At 38.8% G+C, this 15,982-nt stretch overlaps 1 protein-coding gene and 1 pseudogene across 1 annotated transcript; both read left to right on the top strand.

Annotated features, from left to right (window-relative positions):
* On the top strand, window positions 1-6,086 carry LOC125819750 (disease resistance protein Roq1-like). Its single transcript, XM_049499196.1, has 5 exons — window positions 1-538; window positions 1,664-2,735; window positions 2,920-3,216; window positions 3,742-4,890; window positions 4,969-6,086. The coding sequence occupies exons 1-5, from the start codon at window positions 57-59 to the stop codon at window positions 5,938-5,940; spliced, it is 3,972 nt and encodes a 1,323-aa protein (XP_049355153.1). The 5' UTR covers window positions 1-56; the 3' UTR covers window positions 5,941-6,086.
* Window positions 6,087-6,845: 759 nt separating this feature from the next.
* On the top strand, window positions 6,846-7,933 carry LOC125819751 (extensin-2-like; annotated as a pseudogene).
* Window positions 7,934-15,982: the final 8,049 nt, after the last annotated feature.

Below are 15,982 nucleotides of genomic sequence, written 5' to 3'. Positions count from 1 at the left end.
AGTAATAAAAATAGTGCCTTCAACTACAACTTGAACACAATTATTTTCTTCATACAATGTCTTCTACTTGTACTCAAAATTGGAAGAATGATGTTTTCTTGAGTTTTAGAGGTGAAGATACGCGTAAAACTTTTGTTGGTCATCTCTACTATGCTCTAAAACAAAAAGGAATTCAGACATTCAAAGATGATGAAAGATTGGAAAGAGGAAAATCAATTTCACCTGAACTTGTTAAAGCTATTGAAGAATCAAGATTTGCTATTGTTGTATTCTCTAAGAATTATGCATCATCCACTTGGTGTTTAGATGAACTTGGGAAGATCATGGAATGTAAAAAAGATTTTGGACAAACTGTGATACCTATATTCTATGATGTAGATCCATCACATGTAACTAAACAAAGTGAAAGTTTTGCTAAATCATTTGCTACACATGAGGAAAATTTGAAAGATGATGTTGAGAAGGTGTTATGCTGGAGGGATGCATTTCGTCAAGCAGGCAAAATAGCTGGATATGATTTGCCAAATGGCTACGACGGGTAATAGTTATTATCTCAAAAAGTTGCTTTCTTTGTTGAGAAATATTTGATTTAGTTGAGATAATAACTGTTAGTTGAGTGATTATCTCAGAAATCTGCTAATCTTTTTTTTTTGTTCATGTCAGTAAGTTATACCTTAACTCCAATAGTCATTCAGTAACGTTGGCTCAAACTCTGTATTTATGTAGTATATGTACAAATAATCTATTTTAGAACTCAGTAAATAAGAAGAATTGTAGTACAAAGCTCATGAACTCAAAATCCTGGCTTCGCTCCTGCCAATAGTTAGGGCAGACTATGATTTTCAGTATCGAGGGGATTCATCATTCGTATTAGGTATTTGACGACATAGAAAATTCACACTCGAGAAAAATATTTATGTAGTTTAGAGAGTATACTGGAGATATGTTCTTAATCAACCATATTTAATAAGTTATTAGGAAAGATATTTTAAGGCTTAGTTCATCATTGACTAATTAAATAGCTTCCAAGATATGTTTGAACAACACAACTATTACTTAAATCATATGTTAAAAGTACTAAAAGTAGTTATACTATTCCTATGCAATCTAAATGAGAGAGAAAGGGTAGAACTCAGAATAAAAATATGTTGTGTTGTGTGTTGGAGTATGAGTTTTTGTCTCCTTATATGATTTTGGGCGATCCTTAATTCATTAGCTAGTTTCGTAGTTGAGTTAGGCCTAAGTTCTATAATATTTGACGTGTGAATTCAATCATTTGCAGCCTGAGGAGCGGTGAGTGCGGTAGGATAAAATGGTATTTGAAACCAGGGTGGGAGGCCCTATGTAGTCTGTCTTTTCATGGGTGGTGGGCAGAGGAAAAATCCATTCATTAAACCTTTTGGAAATGGAGACGAAAAGTCGGGAGAGGAACCAAAGGGAGTATGTGAACAGAGAGATGAGAAGCAATTGAACACACTATGTCCATGTCATTTTCTGATTTCTCATGGTCTCAAAAGAACTAGAAATACTAAAATTATTAACATAACTTCCACATTAATGATTTTCTCAGGATTTTGGAAGGACTAGAAATGCTAAAATATAACGATAATGCGCACTGTTTGTGAAATGTCATTTCAAGTTGTTTTTGCAATTTCATGTACAGGCATGAATCTCTTTGCATTCAGCATGTTGTTGAAGGCATACTGAGTAAATTATGTCAAGTTATTTCAACCATTGAAAATGATTTGGTGGGGATGGAATCTCGAGTGCAGGAAGTAAGTTCATTACTAAGGATGGAAACACGCGATGTTCGTTTTATTGGTATTTGGGGGATGGGCGGCATTGGTAAGACAACAATTGCAAGTGCTTTGTTTGGCAAATATTCGGGCCAATTTGAAGGTGTTTGTTTTCTTGATAATGTTGCGGAAATGCAAAGGACACGTGGACTGCAATATCTGCAAGGTATTCTCCTCTCGAAAATCCTCAAAGTAAGTTTAACTATAGCAAGTGTGTATGAAGGCATGAGAATCATAAAGGAGAGGCTACGCTCAATGAAAGTTTTGATCATTCTTGATGATGTAAATCAAAAGGACCAATTAGAAATGTTAGTTGGAGGGCGTGACTGGTTTGGTATCGGCAGTAGAATTTTGATTACAACAACAGATAAACACTTGTTACATAATCATGTGGTGGATGAAGTGTATTCAGTCAACTTGATGACTCGCGATGAAGCAATAGAGCTATTCAGCCTACACGCCTTTAAGCAAAGAATTCCAGATAAAGATTTTGAGGAGCTATTAAATCAAATTGTACAGAATGCCGGTTTTCTCCCTTTAGCTCTGAAAATTCTAGGTTCGTCTCTCTATGGGCTAGACAAGATTGAGTGGAAATGCACAGTGGACAGACTCAAGGATATGCCAGATCATGTTCTTGCTAAGCTTAAGATAAGTTTTGATGGGCTGAGTCCTTCTGATCAGAGACTATTTCTTGATATCGGATGCTTTTATAGAGGAAAATTGAGGAGTTATGTAGAGGAAATTCTTGAGAGTTGTGATATTGGATCTACAATAAGAGTCTTGATTGAAAAGTCTCTCTTATTTGTCTCACCATATGACACAATCGAGATGCATGATTTGATACAAGAAATGTCCTGGCACATCGTGAGACTAGGTGACACAAGAAGGAGCAGAATATGGCTTCCCGAGGACATCGAGGATTTGTTTACTGGAAATTTGGTAAGATATGTCATTGTCTCATGCATATGAACTGTATGGAAGCCTTCATTTACTTTGTTGTCAGTAGTTTCTTTTGCAAACTCATGTCAATCTACTTGCAAGTATTAATCAAATTTTAGGCTATGGAAATGATTTCAGGATATAGTGTTCTTTAAAGGTTTTTCTTTTGTTTCCTTTTTTTTAGGAGGCAGAAGCTGTGGAGGGCCTATCGATCCCAAGGGATTACATACGAAAACAGGATATATCATATTACAACATAAATGAAATATTCAGGAAAATGAAAAGATTAAGGGTTCTTGAAGTCAGAGCAACAAATTTCTGCTCTATTGATCCGATCACTCATCTTCCTAGCAGCATAAGGTGGCTTGATTGGGAAGGTTGCCCTCTAAATTCATTGCCACAGAGTTTTGAACCTTCAAAGCTTCTTCGTCTCGATATACTTGAAAGTACCACAGTTCAGAAGCTCTGGTCAATTTCAAAGGTATGATTGTTACTATCGCTTTCCTTTGACATTCTTATTCCATGCTTTTTCACTCTTAATCAATCTACTTATGATAGAAGAACAACCTTTCATCATTTAAAATAGGATACCACACTTCTAATTTAATTTATCATTTGTATATTGTTCTTTATGGCATAACCCCTAGATAGGGTTGGAGGTTGAAAATTAGAGCATAAGGTTAGTATTATTTAGTAGTATTTAGTAGTCGTGTAGTTTCTTATTTTTCTATCTCTTATAGTCTCTTACTTCATTTTCCTTATATCTTGCAATTTTGCTGTCATATTTTCTTTCAACCCTGCTTCAATAGCTTTTCTTCATAGCGCCGAGGGTTTATCGGAAAACAACCTCCCTACCCCATAGAGGTAGCGGTTAGGTCTCTGTACATCTTAACTTCCCCAGGCCCCATATGTGGGACCACACCGGATATGTTGTTGTTGTATATCGTTCTTTATGAGTGGTAGAGGTGTCTTATCATCTTTGCTAACATTTTTCCATTCTAAATAGGGATTGGACAAACTTAAAACTTTGTACCTCAGCTACTGTGAGAACTTGGAAGAAGTTCCAAGCTTTGATATGATGCCAAATTTAGAGAGAGTAAAGCTAGAGGGATGTAACAGTTTGAGAGAAGTCAGCCCATTTTTTGGAGTTCTCATGAAACTCACTTCAATGGAGCTAATTGATTGTCCGAGCCTCGAGAAGCTTCCAAGTTGTATTGAGATGGGATCCCTTAAGAGTCTCAAACTTTCTTGTCTTCCAAAATTAAGGGAATTGCCTGAAACCAAGGGGATGCACCGTTTATTGACGTTAGAGATGACTAACTGTCAATACCTTGAGAAGCTTCCAAATTTTGATCAGATGGAATCCCTTGAGACTCTCAAACTTTCTTGTCTTCCGAAAGTAACTACATTTCCGCCACCTGACGGGATGCACTGTTTACAGGACATTGTTATAGAATATGTTCCGATAGTAGAGCTTCCAGCATCAATCGGGAATCTTCGTTCCCTCAAACAGCTAAGATTAAGTCATTGTAAAGATCTGGTAAGCATTCCAAACAGCTTTTGTTGTCTGAAGAATCTAAGAGCTCTTCTGATCTACAACTGCAAAAGACTAATCTATTTGCCAGAAAAGATTGGTGACTTGAAACTGTTGAAGAAGCTAGTAGTATCTGGTACTTCAATTTCCCGGATACCACCTTCAGTTACAGATCTTGGTGAACTAAACTTCTTATCGTTCTCTCGTTGGTCTGGATACAGACAAGGTGCAACTTTTCTGTTCCCCCCTGCATCAGGTGAATCGTCGTCATTGAGGGTGTTAAAACTAAAAAAAAACAGGCTATGTAGTGCTGAACATTTTCAGGATGTTGGAGGTTTATCTTCTTTGGCTCACTTGGATTTGACTAGAAATGATGAGAGCATCAATCAACTCTTTCATTACTTAGACATAACATTTTGTGAGAAGCTTGCGTTTCCCGAACTTCCGCCATGTATAAAGGAGTTATATGCATGTGATCCTTTAATCTTGAAAAGCATCCCTGATTTCCTTACCAAATATTCAGAGCTCTATTCAGTGTCATTCACGCGGCATATCGAGAACAAAGGTGAACTGACTGATATGTTGCTTTTTGTCCTCCGCGTGATTAGTGTGGCATCTCAGGTATCGCCTCTTTCTCGTGGTTTTTCTGCTTATCCAATTATGTTTATGTTGGAGCTTATACCGGTTTCTTTCTTGTAGTGTGAGAAAAGGCCGCCATTTAGCCTTTTCTTCCCTGGAGATATAAAATGGAAATGGTTCACTTATTATCGGAAAGAACAAACGAAAAGATTCTCCATTCAACTTGATCCACGTTGGTACGAAAGTAAATTCAAAGGATTTGTTATATGCTTTCGTGTACCATCGGTTATTGGTCAGAACCTGAAACCTTCAGATGGTAAATCACAACGAGGAAGTAGTCGTAGGTTCGGATGCACTAAGGTTACTGCTAAGTTAGTGCAAAGACATAACAGGCAAGAACATGATGTACTCCAGAAAAAATGTCTGATCGTTGCTCGCCAAACATTTTGCTCTCACGGTAGTAAATACGCCATTTGTTTTAGCTACATACCTTTTGTAGCATGTGAGAAAGGGAAGAAGCTGCTAAATGAGTATTGCTTCTTAGAGGCATCGATAGAACCAGACATTGCAACAAAATGGGGACTTCTTCTGGTGTATGAGAATAAAATTCAACAGATAGATCAATCAGCCATCGCGGTCCAATGTGATGTTGATTCTCAGAATTCTGACCTGTTTAGAGAATGTAATGACCAAGGCCAGAGAATAGAGGATGCTTCTGTTAAGAGAAGACGTCTTGATCTTCGTCAAGTGATGAAGGATTCGTGCTCCACCAGCATAGTTCCTGATCAACAAATGGAAACACCAAGCTCTTCTGCAGCACAAAGCTTCCAGCATAGGGAAGAGTCATGCTCTTCAGGACAGCCCCAAACTAGGCAGCTCCCTTTAACTGATCCGCGAGTTGATGAAGCAATAGATGAGGATACCTCATGCATTGTAATTGAACAGCCTGATGTTTTTGAAGTCTCTCCAGATGAGCACAAAGATAATTCAATGACAACTGGTTCTGGCTGCTCTGAAGTATCCCAACAATTGGAGACACAATGCACTTCTGGACAATCTCAAACTCTCCGGCTCTTCCCCGATCATTCATGATTTAGAAATACCGATGGACCTCTTGGTTTGCTGGCCCAAAGGCAACAAATGGCAGGATGTTCAAGGTTTGGGTGAAACTTTTGGTGAAATCTTATGTTTTTCTGCATTCTGGTTGGGTGTGTCCATCTCCCTTTCTTTTGTTTTATCCTCAAGCTACTTTTAAGGGTCGTTTGGTAGGATGTATAAGACTAGTACTGAATATGGTGTATCAGTAATGTTTGCATTAGCAGTGCTGATATTATTTATGCTGAGATTATTTCTTATGGAGTGTTTGGTTTGGTGTATTAAAAATAACATACATTGCATAATTTGTAACTTTTTAAGTATGTTTATAATAATACCCTCCACAAATATGATGGAAATGAGTTGTAATACTTGCATGTTGAACACATTCTTGAAGTGTTGTAGTTACTATCCTATTACTTATCTATTAATTTTTTTGTACTTTTGTTACTTCTTCTTTTGGACTGCTTTGGATGATTTCTCCTTGAGTTGAGTGTCTATCGAAAACAAGTTCTCTATCTCTGAGGTAGGGGTCAAGTTTGTGTATACTCTACCCTCCCCGGACCCTACTTTGTGAGATTAGTATGTTGTTGTTGTTCTTGTAATCTAGTTTGCCTTCATGTTTTTTAACATCAAGTTCAATATACAAGTCAACTTATATATTCTTTCTAAATTAGCCCACATGCAAATTATATTTTTTCAATCACCAAAAAGAAATGCTAGCCACTAATTAAACTAAACTAATCTTTATTTGGACTTTCCTATGATCTTAGTGGCTAACCATGAAGTTGTTACATTAATCTGAAGAAGGATGTTACTTTGCTACTATAAATACCAAAAATCCCAACTCAACTATGCAATAAAAGTCTTAGTTCTATCCTTCTTTTCTTCCACAAATCAAAATGAGAAGCTTTGGAAATTTGGGGCAATTGCCTCTACTTGCATTTGCTTTGTAGCCAGCACTGTTGTTGCTGATTACTCTTATGAGTATACTTCTCATTCACCATCTTACAACTCTAAGAAAGACTACAAATCACCATCCCCATACTACAAGAAACTAGAAAAACACGTTGAACATCCTCCATCGCACTACTATTACAAGTCGCATGCACCTTCAAAACACTACTACAAGGCACCTGTTGTAGCGAAGTATTACAGATCACATGCTCCTTCAAAGCACTATTACAAGTCACCTGTTGTAACAAAGTATTACAAGTCAATTGTTCCTTCGCAGCACTACTACAAGTCACCTGTGGTAGCGAAGTACTACAAGTCACCAACTCCTTCAAAGAAGTACTACAAGGCACCTGCCTCTTCAAAGAAGTACTACACGTCGCCTTTCCTTTCACAACACTACTACAAGTCACCTTCCCCTTTAAAGCACTACTACAAATCGCCAATGCCTACAAAGCACTACTACAAGTCTCCATCACCTGCAAAGTACTACAAGTCGCCTGCTCCATCGACACACTATTACTACAAGTCCCCATCCCCATCAAAATATTACAAATCACTCCTTCTAAATACTATAAATCGCCATCACCATTAAAATATTACAAGTCACCAGTTTACTACAAGTCTCCTCCACCGCCACCAACTTACTATGAGAAATCACCTTCTTACTGCAAGTCCCCTCCCCCTCCACCATACTACAAAAAATCTACCCCTTCCTATAAATCCCCTCCTCCACCATACTACAAAGAATCTACCACTTCATATAAATCCCCTCTCCCTCCCCCATACTATATAGAATCTACACCTTCCTATAAATCCCCTCCCCCTCCACCATACTACAAAGAATCTACACCTTCCTATAAATCTCCCCCCTCCACCATACTACAAAGAATCTACACCTTCCTATAAATCCTCTCCACCTCCACCGGAATACAACGAACAATCACCTACAACTTACAACTCACCACCTCCGCCTAAATCCTATGAACACTCACTATCATACTACTCACCTCCACCACCCTCATCAGTCTACTAGAAATATTGATCAAACCATTTCACTATTTCTTTTACTCTTAAATCCTTTTCTTCCTCCATAGATCAACTGCTATTTTTTTCGAGTGCTTCCCCAAAGGATTGATGTTTCTTGTTATGTGAGCTTTTGTACTAACAATTATAATATGTATTATTTTTATATAATGAGATATTCAACATTCTGGCTCAATGTATCGACCTCCTTTTAATCAGCTGAATTCTTTCCTTATAAATAAATGATGTTAATTGCATTCTTAAAAACATACATGTTTCTAGTCAATGGTTCAATATAAGGTTTCTATTAGAACGAATTATTGATTTTGATTTGCCAAACCATCGTAAGACATTTTTCTACTACACATTTTAATGAAAAGATCAGATGACAAATATGGAAAGACATAAAATGTCTAGATAGCTTATAAAATAATGTTAATAGTTCCTATAACAGTTGCCTCGCAAAAAGTTGTTTCAAAATTAAAACTAATAGAATCTTCGCTCAGATTGTTATAGAATATGTTCGATGGTAGAGCTTCCTGTGTCAATCAGAAATCTTCTTCCGTGTGTTTGGTATGAAGGAAAATATTTTCCATGTTTGATTGGTGAGTGGAAAATCTTCGCTACAAAATCTTTTCTTGGAAAATAAGTTGGTTTGTAACTTATTTTCTCATGTTTGATTGGTGAGTGGAAAATATTTTCTTGTGTTTAGTTGGTGAATGAAAAACATTTCCCAAAAACTATCTATTTTTTGGCTGGAGAGTATTAAATATTTTTTAAGAAAAAAAATTCAGACCCAAAAATCAACTCCGTCAACAGATCAGAGATTCGACGCGACACCAAAATTGGGACACGACTCTAATGACCAATTCGAGACCTAACTCTAACACCGATCTTGGACCTGAGCCCGAATTCAACATTCAAACTTGGAATCACACCCGACCCTGACACCTGAATCTGGACACGACCCCGATGAACGATCAGGAATCCGACCTAGGACCTAACATTAGAAGTGGAACCCAACCTCGACACCCAAAACTGGATACGACCCCGATGATTGATCTGAGATCCATACTTGACACCGACCCAGGACCTAACCCCGCATTTCGACCAGGACCCAGTAGTCAAATTTGGCTCATCCTAGAACCCTGACACCAACACCTGATCCCGATGGTTCGAGAAGTTCATAGATTAGATCGATTGGGTGTTCAGTTGGTTGACTCTGTCAAAGGCGGTGTTATGGTCCATAATGGTTCATAATCGTCTTTTCTGTCAGATGTGAAATCCAAGCAAGGTCTTGATCCTAATTTGGTTGAATTGAAGGAAACGATGCTTAAGAAGTCCATTGAGGCTTTCTCTCAAAGGGGAGATGATGTGCTTCGGTATCAAGGTCGTGTGTGCGTTCCCAATGTCGATGATTTGATGATTTTTTTTAGTTGAAGCCCATAGTTGTTGATATTCCATTCACCTGGGAGCCACAAAGATGTACCTTGACTTGTGGGAGGTCTATTGGTGGAATGGGATGAAGAAGGATATTGCAGATTTTTTGGGTAACTGTTCTAATTATCAACAAGTGAAAGTTAAGCATCAAAATTTGAGAGTTTTATTCCAAGATATTAGCATTCCTACTTGGAAGTGGAAAGATTTGAATATGAACTTTATTGTGGGTTTACCCCGTACCTGGCGACAACATAACTCGATTTGAGTAATTGTGGATCGTATGACGAAATCGGCTCATTTCATTCTTGCCAAGGTTTCTTATTCGATGGAGGACTGTTGATGAGTCCACGATTTGGACTCATTTAGGGCTTTATTTTAATAGATTTAGCGTCCTCGAATGTATATTTTGTCTCAATAACTGATGTAAATCCTTGAATTTCAGGTATTTAGACTTAGGGACAAAGCATGGACACTATTGAGCAAAAAGGAACAAGGCAACTGAAAGAACGAAGAAAATAAGGTTTGAGGATCGCCTAAACCATTGGGTAAGTCGTCGAATGGCCTTGGTCTCGCCTAATGTTCTAGTTTGCCAAGCCCTGAAGGAGAAAATCAAGTCGGCGAGTGTAACACCCCTAAATATTAACCAAGAGTCGGATGTCGATACACCATTACTTAATTACTACAAATGTTTATTCTCATTTTGGGAACTTGAAATTTTATGATATTTGCAGACTTGCTTAACATAATTGTGATAGTAATTTAAGGTATTGTATTGGGGTATTTATGTAATTTTCTAATTGGAATTATTTATAACTTGGAAGGGAGGTGAGATATATACATATTGGGATATATGTATACTTTTGGGCAGCAAACTTTTTACTTTTGGGCAACCAACTTTGACTTTTGGCTATATCTAGTAAGTGATAAACATCACTTTTATACTATATATTTTCACACCTCCTCTATAAGAATTGGTGTTCCTTAACTCTAAGAAAGGGGTAGAACTTCCTCTAACGATAGTACTGTAACATCCGACAATTTAAAAATGAATATGAAGAAGCTTGAAATTTGGAAATAGTCATTTTTGGAAAAAATTTAAAATCTGGAAAATTTGGCTAAGTGTGGAAATCAGTGAGTTTTTGGCCAACTTTGAGCAGTCATAACTCCTAGCTCAGGATGATTTAGGAGTAGTTCCAGTTATGGTTTCGAAGCTTGTGGAACGATCTTTCCAACGCCACTGAGTTTGCTCGATTCCGAGTTCGTATGAGCGAGTTATGATCTTTGAAAGTTGGGCAGTTGGCAGGGATTCCGTTCCGGAAATTTAAGGGCATTTTGGTCTTTTCACAAATAATTTCTTTTGAGCTTATATTGTTGTATTAGGCTGATATTTGGATCATTTTGTCCCATTTTGAAAGAGAAAGAGTTAGGGTTCAAGAGAAGAAGAAGAGAAGAAGGAGAAGAAGAAGAGAAGAAAGAGGAGATCAACAAGATTTGTCAAGATCATTGTGGATTTTCGTCGGGGGTGATCCCTATCAAGGTATGTGAGTCTTTAGTGTGGGTTTATCCTTTCCCCCACATACCAAGCTCGTTTTTATGATTTGAGAAGAGATTGGATTTGTTGTTGAAGTTGTTGAAGTTGTTAGTTGTTGTTGATGTTGTTAGTTGTGTTGTTGAAGTTATTGTTGGTTGTGGGACAGGATTGGGCTGTGTATTTGAGTTGTGACCTATTGTATATTGAGGGATTTTATGATCCTTAGTGTTGGTTGGTTCATACCCCCACACACCAACTCGTTTTTAATTCCAAGAGAAGATTTATTGGTTGTTGAAGTTGTAGTGGTGTTGTGTTGAAGTTCTTGCTGATTTAGTACAGATTTCTGGCTGTGATTTTTGAGTTGAATCTATTGTATAATAAGGGTCTTTATGATTCTAAGTGTTGCTGCTGAAACCTTGAGGTTGAGAGGGTTTAGAATTGGAAAGAAACAAGGGGAAAAAGTCGGATTTTTGGGGAAAAAGGGGCTGGGCTGTTGCACCTCTCCTAGTGCCAAGGACACCAATCCTTCCCTTTCATTCACCATTTCTTTTTTTATACATGTTCCTAGGTATTATACCTATGTTTCCTAGTTGTTTCCAACACTCCAAGGTACTTCCAAAAGTCAAGTAAAACTACAAGTCAAGTGAAGTTAGTTTCCAATTCAAGTGAAGTTAGTTTCCAAGTCAAGTGAAGTCAAGCTTAGAAGTAAGTAAGTCAAAGCAAGTCTTTAAGGTTTTCCAAGAGTCTTCATTGAGCGTTTTAACTTCATTCTAAGGCTCAAGTTCCAAGTTAAGTATTGAGTTTCAAGTCAAGTCAAAAGTTAAGAGTTTCATGTTAAGTTAAGAGTTTCACATCAAGCCAAGAGTTCAAGTAAAGTAAAGAGTTTAAAGTTGAGTTCTTTTCTCAAAGTTATTAGGGAACTATGTATTCCCAAAGAAGTTTTAAAGAAATGTTTTTACATTTAAACAAGGTTGGAAACTGAGATTTCCAAAAAGCCTTCGGGCTAGTTTTTGAGTAATTATCTCATATCAGCAGGAAGAAATATGTTTTAAAAACATAAGAGCCAGTACATTTTTGGGAGTAGTATCGAGCACCGAATTGGGGGAGCGTTCAAAGAACCCACAGCCCCCATAGAACCATGTTAGCCACCATGGGTAGAAAAGGATCATACTTTTTAGATGAATCCTTTTCAGATTAGACTAGTGGATCCATTAGGCAGTTCAGGTCTTATACCTTTGGCCGGGTATAAGATGCTCTGGCAGCGTGAGGTCGATCGCTGTATCATCACTATAGCTCTTATGTGATGGTTGTCGGTTAGAGAAACTCCCACAGCAGTTATTGTATTTTTCATACACAGAGATTATTGTATTTTTTATATACATCAGTTCATTGTATTTTTATACACATTTCAGGCTTATTGTATCCTTGTATACACACAGAGTTCATAGCATGTTTTAAGCAATCTTTCTTTATATCGCACTTGTTTTAAATTGCCTTATATTGAAAGAAGTCAGTCAGGTTGAGTTAAGTTGAGCCAGGTAAGCTATTCAGTTTCTTCCAGTTTTCCTTCTAGCCTTTGTTGCTTAGTTTTCCAGCTTGCATACTCGTACATTCCATGTACTGATGCCAGTTGGCCTGCATCGTTTGATGATGCAGATTCAGGTACCCCGGATCAGCATCCTGCACGTCGTTGATCCAGCTGAGCACTCCAGAGTCAGTGGTGAGCCTCCTTGCATTCCGGAGGACTCAATTATTTTGTGTTCTTAGTTTTTGTTTTATTAGGATGTTGCGGGGTCTGTCCCAACATCCATCTCAGTATTTTAGAGGCTTCATAGACAGACAGTCAGTCAGTTAGTTTTGAGTCTCTCATCTATATATATGTAAATATTCTATTTTGAGATTCGAGTTGCCTTTATGGCCATATTTTATAAGTTAAGTTGTTTTGTAATATTGCATTGCATTGAGTTATTCTGTTGAGGTTTCCGCTGAGTTAAGAAAGCCAGGCCAAGGGTTCGCTTGGGGCTAGAAATGGTCTCCGGGTGCCGGTCCCGCCCAGGGTGTAGGCTCGGGGCGTGACAAACTTGGTATCAGAGCACAGAGTTCAGGAGTCCTAGGGAGTCTATGAAGCCGTGTCTGTAGAGTCCTAGTTATCGGTGTGAAGCGCGCCACATCTATAATTGGGAGGCTGCAACATTTAGGAAGATTTCTCATTTCTTTCACACTCATTTCATGCGTTAGAGTTGATCTCTAAAAAGTTTCTTTCTAATCCATGCTTGCGCGTGTTTCAGATAGTCATGCCTCCACGAAGAGTTGGTAGAGGGCGTCTTCCTAAACGTTATGTTGATGAGCAAGAGTTACCCTATGCACCGGGAGTGCAAGATCAAGGGGAAGTTTCTAATGCCGAGTTCAGAGAGGCAATTAGAATGTTGAGTCAAGCTGTAGCAAATCAGATTGGTCAGCAAAGAGGAGCTCGACATGAAGGAGCTGACACTTCAAGGATTCGTGAGTTCTTGGGGATGAATCCTCCGAGTTTCATGGGTTTGAGCACTACTGAGGATCCAGAGGATTTCATTGAGGAGTTGAAGAAGATTTTTGATGTGATGCATGTGGCAGATATTGAGCGGGTTGAACTAGCTGCTTATCAATTGAAGGATGTTGCTAGAACTTGGTTCGACCAGTGGAAAGGGGGCAGAGCTGAGAATGCACCACCTACAAGTTGGGCCGATTTTGAGGAAGCTTTCTTGGGGCATTTCTTTCCTCGAGAATTGAGAGAGGCCAAGGTACGTGAGTTCCTCACACTTAAGCAGGAGTCCTTGAGTGTTCATGAGTACAGTTTGAAGTTCACACAATTATCCCGCTATGCTCTGGAGATGGTTGCGGACATGAGGAATAGAATGAGCTTGTTTGTTGCTGGGTTGTCTCGGTTGTCGAGCAAGGAAGGTAGGGCTGCAATGCTTATCGGGGACATGGACATATCAAGGTTGATGGTTTATGTGCAGCAGGTTGAGGAAGAGAAGCTGAGGGACAGAGAAGAGTTCAGAAATAAGAGAGCTAAGATCGGGAACGAGTCCGGGCAGCAGAGAGGTAATTCAAACCGTTCCTCCTTTCAGCAAAGGCAAAAGGGACCTGCTCCATCATTTGCTAGAGCACCTGCACCCAGATACAGAGGTGAATTTAATGTTCAGAATTCGAAGGACTTCAGGGCTAGACCAGCACAATCTTCGGGTAGTGTGGCGCAAGGGAGTAGTAAGCCTCCTGTTTGCGCCAAATGTGGTAGGAACCACTCAGGTATTTGTCGAGATGGCTCCATTGGTTGTTTCAGGTGTGGTCAGAATGGACATTTCATGCGAGAGTGTCCAAAGAATAGGCAGGGTAATGGAAGCAATAAAGCACAGTCTTCTTCAGTTGTTCCACCAGACAGGACGGCACCTAGAGGAGCTACTTCTAGTGTAGGTGGAGGAGCAAACCGCCTTTATGCTATCACCAGTCGCCATGAGCAAGAGAATTCTCCGAATGTTGTCACTGGTATGATCAAAGTCTTTGCTTTTGATGTGTATGCTTTGCTAGACCCAGGAGCGAGTTTATCTTTTGTAACTCCTTATGTTGCAAATCAGTTTGAGGTTCTTCCTGAAAGACTTTGTGAACCCTTTTGTGTTTCTACACCTATTGGGGAGTCTATTCTAGCGGAAAGAGTTTATCGTGATTGTCCTGTTTCTATCAATCACAAGAGCACCATGGTTGATTTGGTTGAGTTAGACATGGTAGATTTTGATGTCATTCTAGGTATGGATTGGCTTTATGCTTGTTATGCATCGATAGATTGTAGAACTCGAGCAGTCAAGTTTCAGTTTCTGAATGAGCCAGTCATAGAGTGGAGTAGCAGTTCAGCAGTGCCTAAGGGTCGTTTTATTTCGTACCTTAAGGCAAGAAAGTTAGTTTCGAAGGGTTGTATCTATCACTTAGTCCGAGTTCATGATTCTAGTGTTGAGATACCTCATTTCCAGTCAGTTCCTATAGTAAGAGAGTTTCCAGAAGTGTTTCCTGATGATCTACCCGGAATTCCTCCTGAGAGAGAGATAGATTTCGGCATAGATCTCATTCCAGATACTCGTCCTATCTCTATTCCGCCATATAGAATGGCACCAGCAGAGTTGAAAGAGTTGAAAGATCTCCTAGAAAAGGGTTTCATTCGACCGAGTGTCTCACCTTGGGGTGCTCCGGTTTTGTTTGTGAAGAAGAAAAAATGGTTCCCTTAGAATGTGTATAGATTACCGCCAGTTGAACAAGGTTACCATCAAGAACAAGTACCCTCTTCCGAGGATTGATGATCTTTTCGATCAGCTTCAGGGTGCCACTTGTTTTTCAAAGATTGACCTCCGATCCGGCTATCATCAGTTAAGGGTAAAGGAAAGTGATATCCCAAAGACAGCTTTCAGAACCAGGTATGGTCATTATGAGTTTTTGGTCATGTCCTTTGGTTTGACTAATGCGCCTGCAGCTTTCATGGATTTGATGAATAGAGTCTTCAAACCTTATTTAGATATGTTTGTTATTGTCTTTATTGATGATATACTAGTCTATTCAAGGAATGAAGAAGATCATGCTAGTCATCTCAGAACAGTTCTTCAGACTTTGAAAGACAAGGAGTTGTATGCTAAGTTCTCTAAGTGTGAGTTTTGGCTTAAGTCTGTGGCATTCCTAGGCCACATTGTGTCCGGTGATGGAATTAAAGTTGATACTCGGAAAATTGAGGCAGTGCAGAATTGGCCTAGACCCACATCTCCAACTGAAATTAGGAGTTTCTTGGGATTAGCTGGCTATTATAGAAGGTTTGTTGAAGGGTTCTCGACTATTGCATCTCCTTTGACAAAGTTGACTCAGAAGACAGTGAAATTCAATGGTCTGAAGCTTGTGAGAAAAGCTTTCAAGAATTGAAAAAGAGATTGACTACAGCTCCAGTTTTGACGCTACCAGAAGGTACTCAAGGTTTTGTGGTGTATTGTGATGCATCTAGAGTTGGTTTGGGTTGTGTCTTAATGCAGAAATGGCAAGGTTATAGCTTATGCTCCAGACAGTTAAATGGTGAGG

This window comes from Solanum verrucosum, unplaced genomic scaffold, assembly GCF_900185275.1.
Source record: "Solanum verrucosum unplaced genomic scaffold, falcon-dt-bn FXZP01000169.1, whole genome shotgun sequence".
In the NCBI taxonomy this organism is placed as follows: Eukaryota; Viridiplantae; Streptophyta; class Magnoliopsida; order Solanales; family Solanaceae; genus Solanum; species Solanum verrucosum.
Note: the sequence above shows the minus strand (reverse complement) of the source record. Positions and strands in the feature narration are given on the sequence as shown.

Coding starts and splice junctions, on each gene's coding strand:
- LOC125819750 (XM_049499196.1), top strand. CDS start 57: ATGTCTTCTACTTGTACTCAAAATTGGAAGAATGATGTTTTCTTGAGT. Junction 539..1,663: donor TTGCCAAATGGCTACGACGG/GTAATAGTTATT, acceptor TTTCATGTACAG/GCATGAATCTCTTTGCATTC. Junction 4,891..4,968: donor TGATTAGTGTGGCATCTCAG/GTATCGCCTCTT, acceptor TCTTTCTTGTAG/TGTGAGAAAAGGCCGCCATT.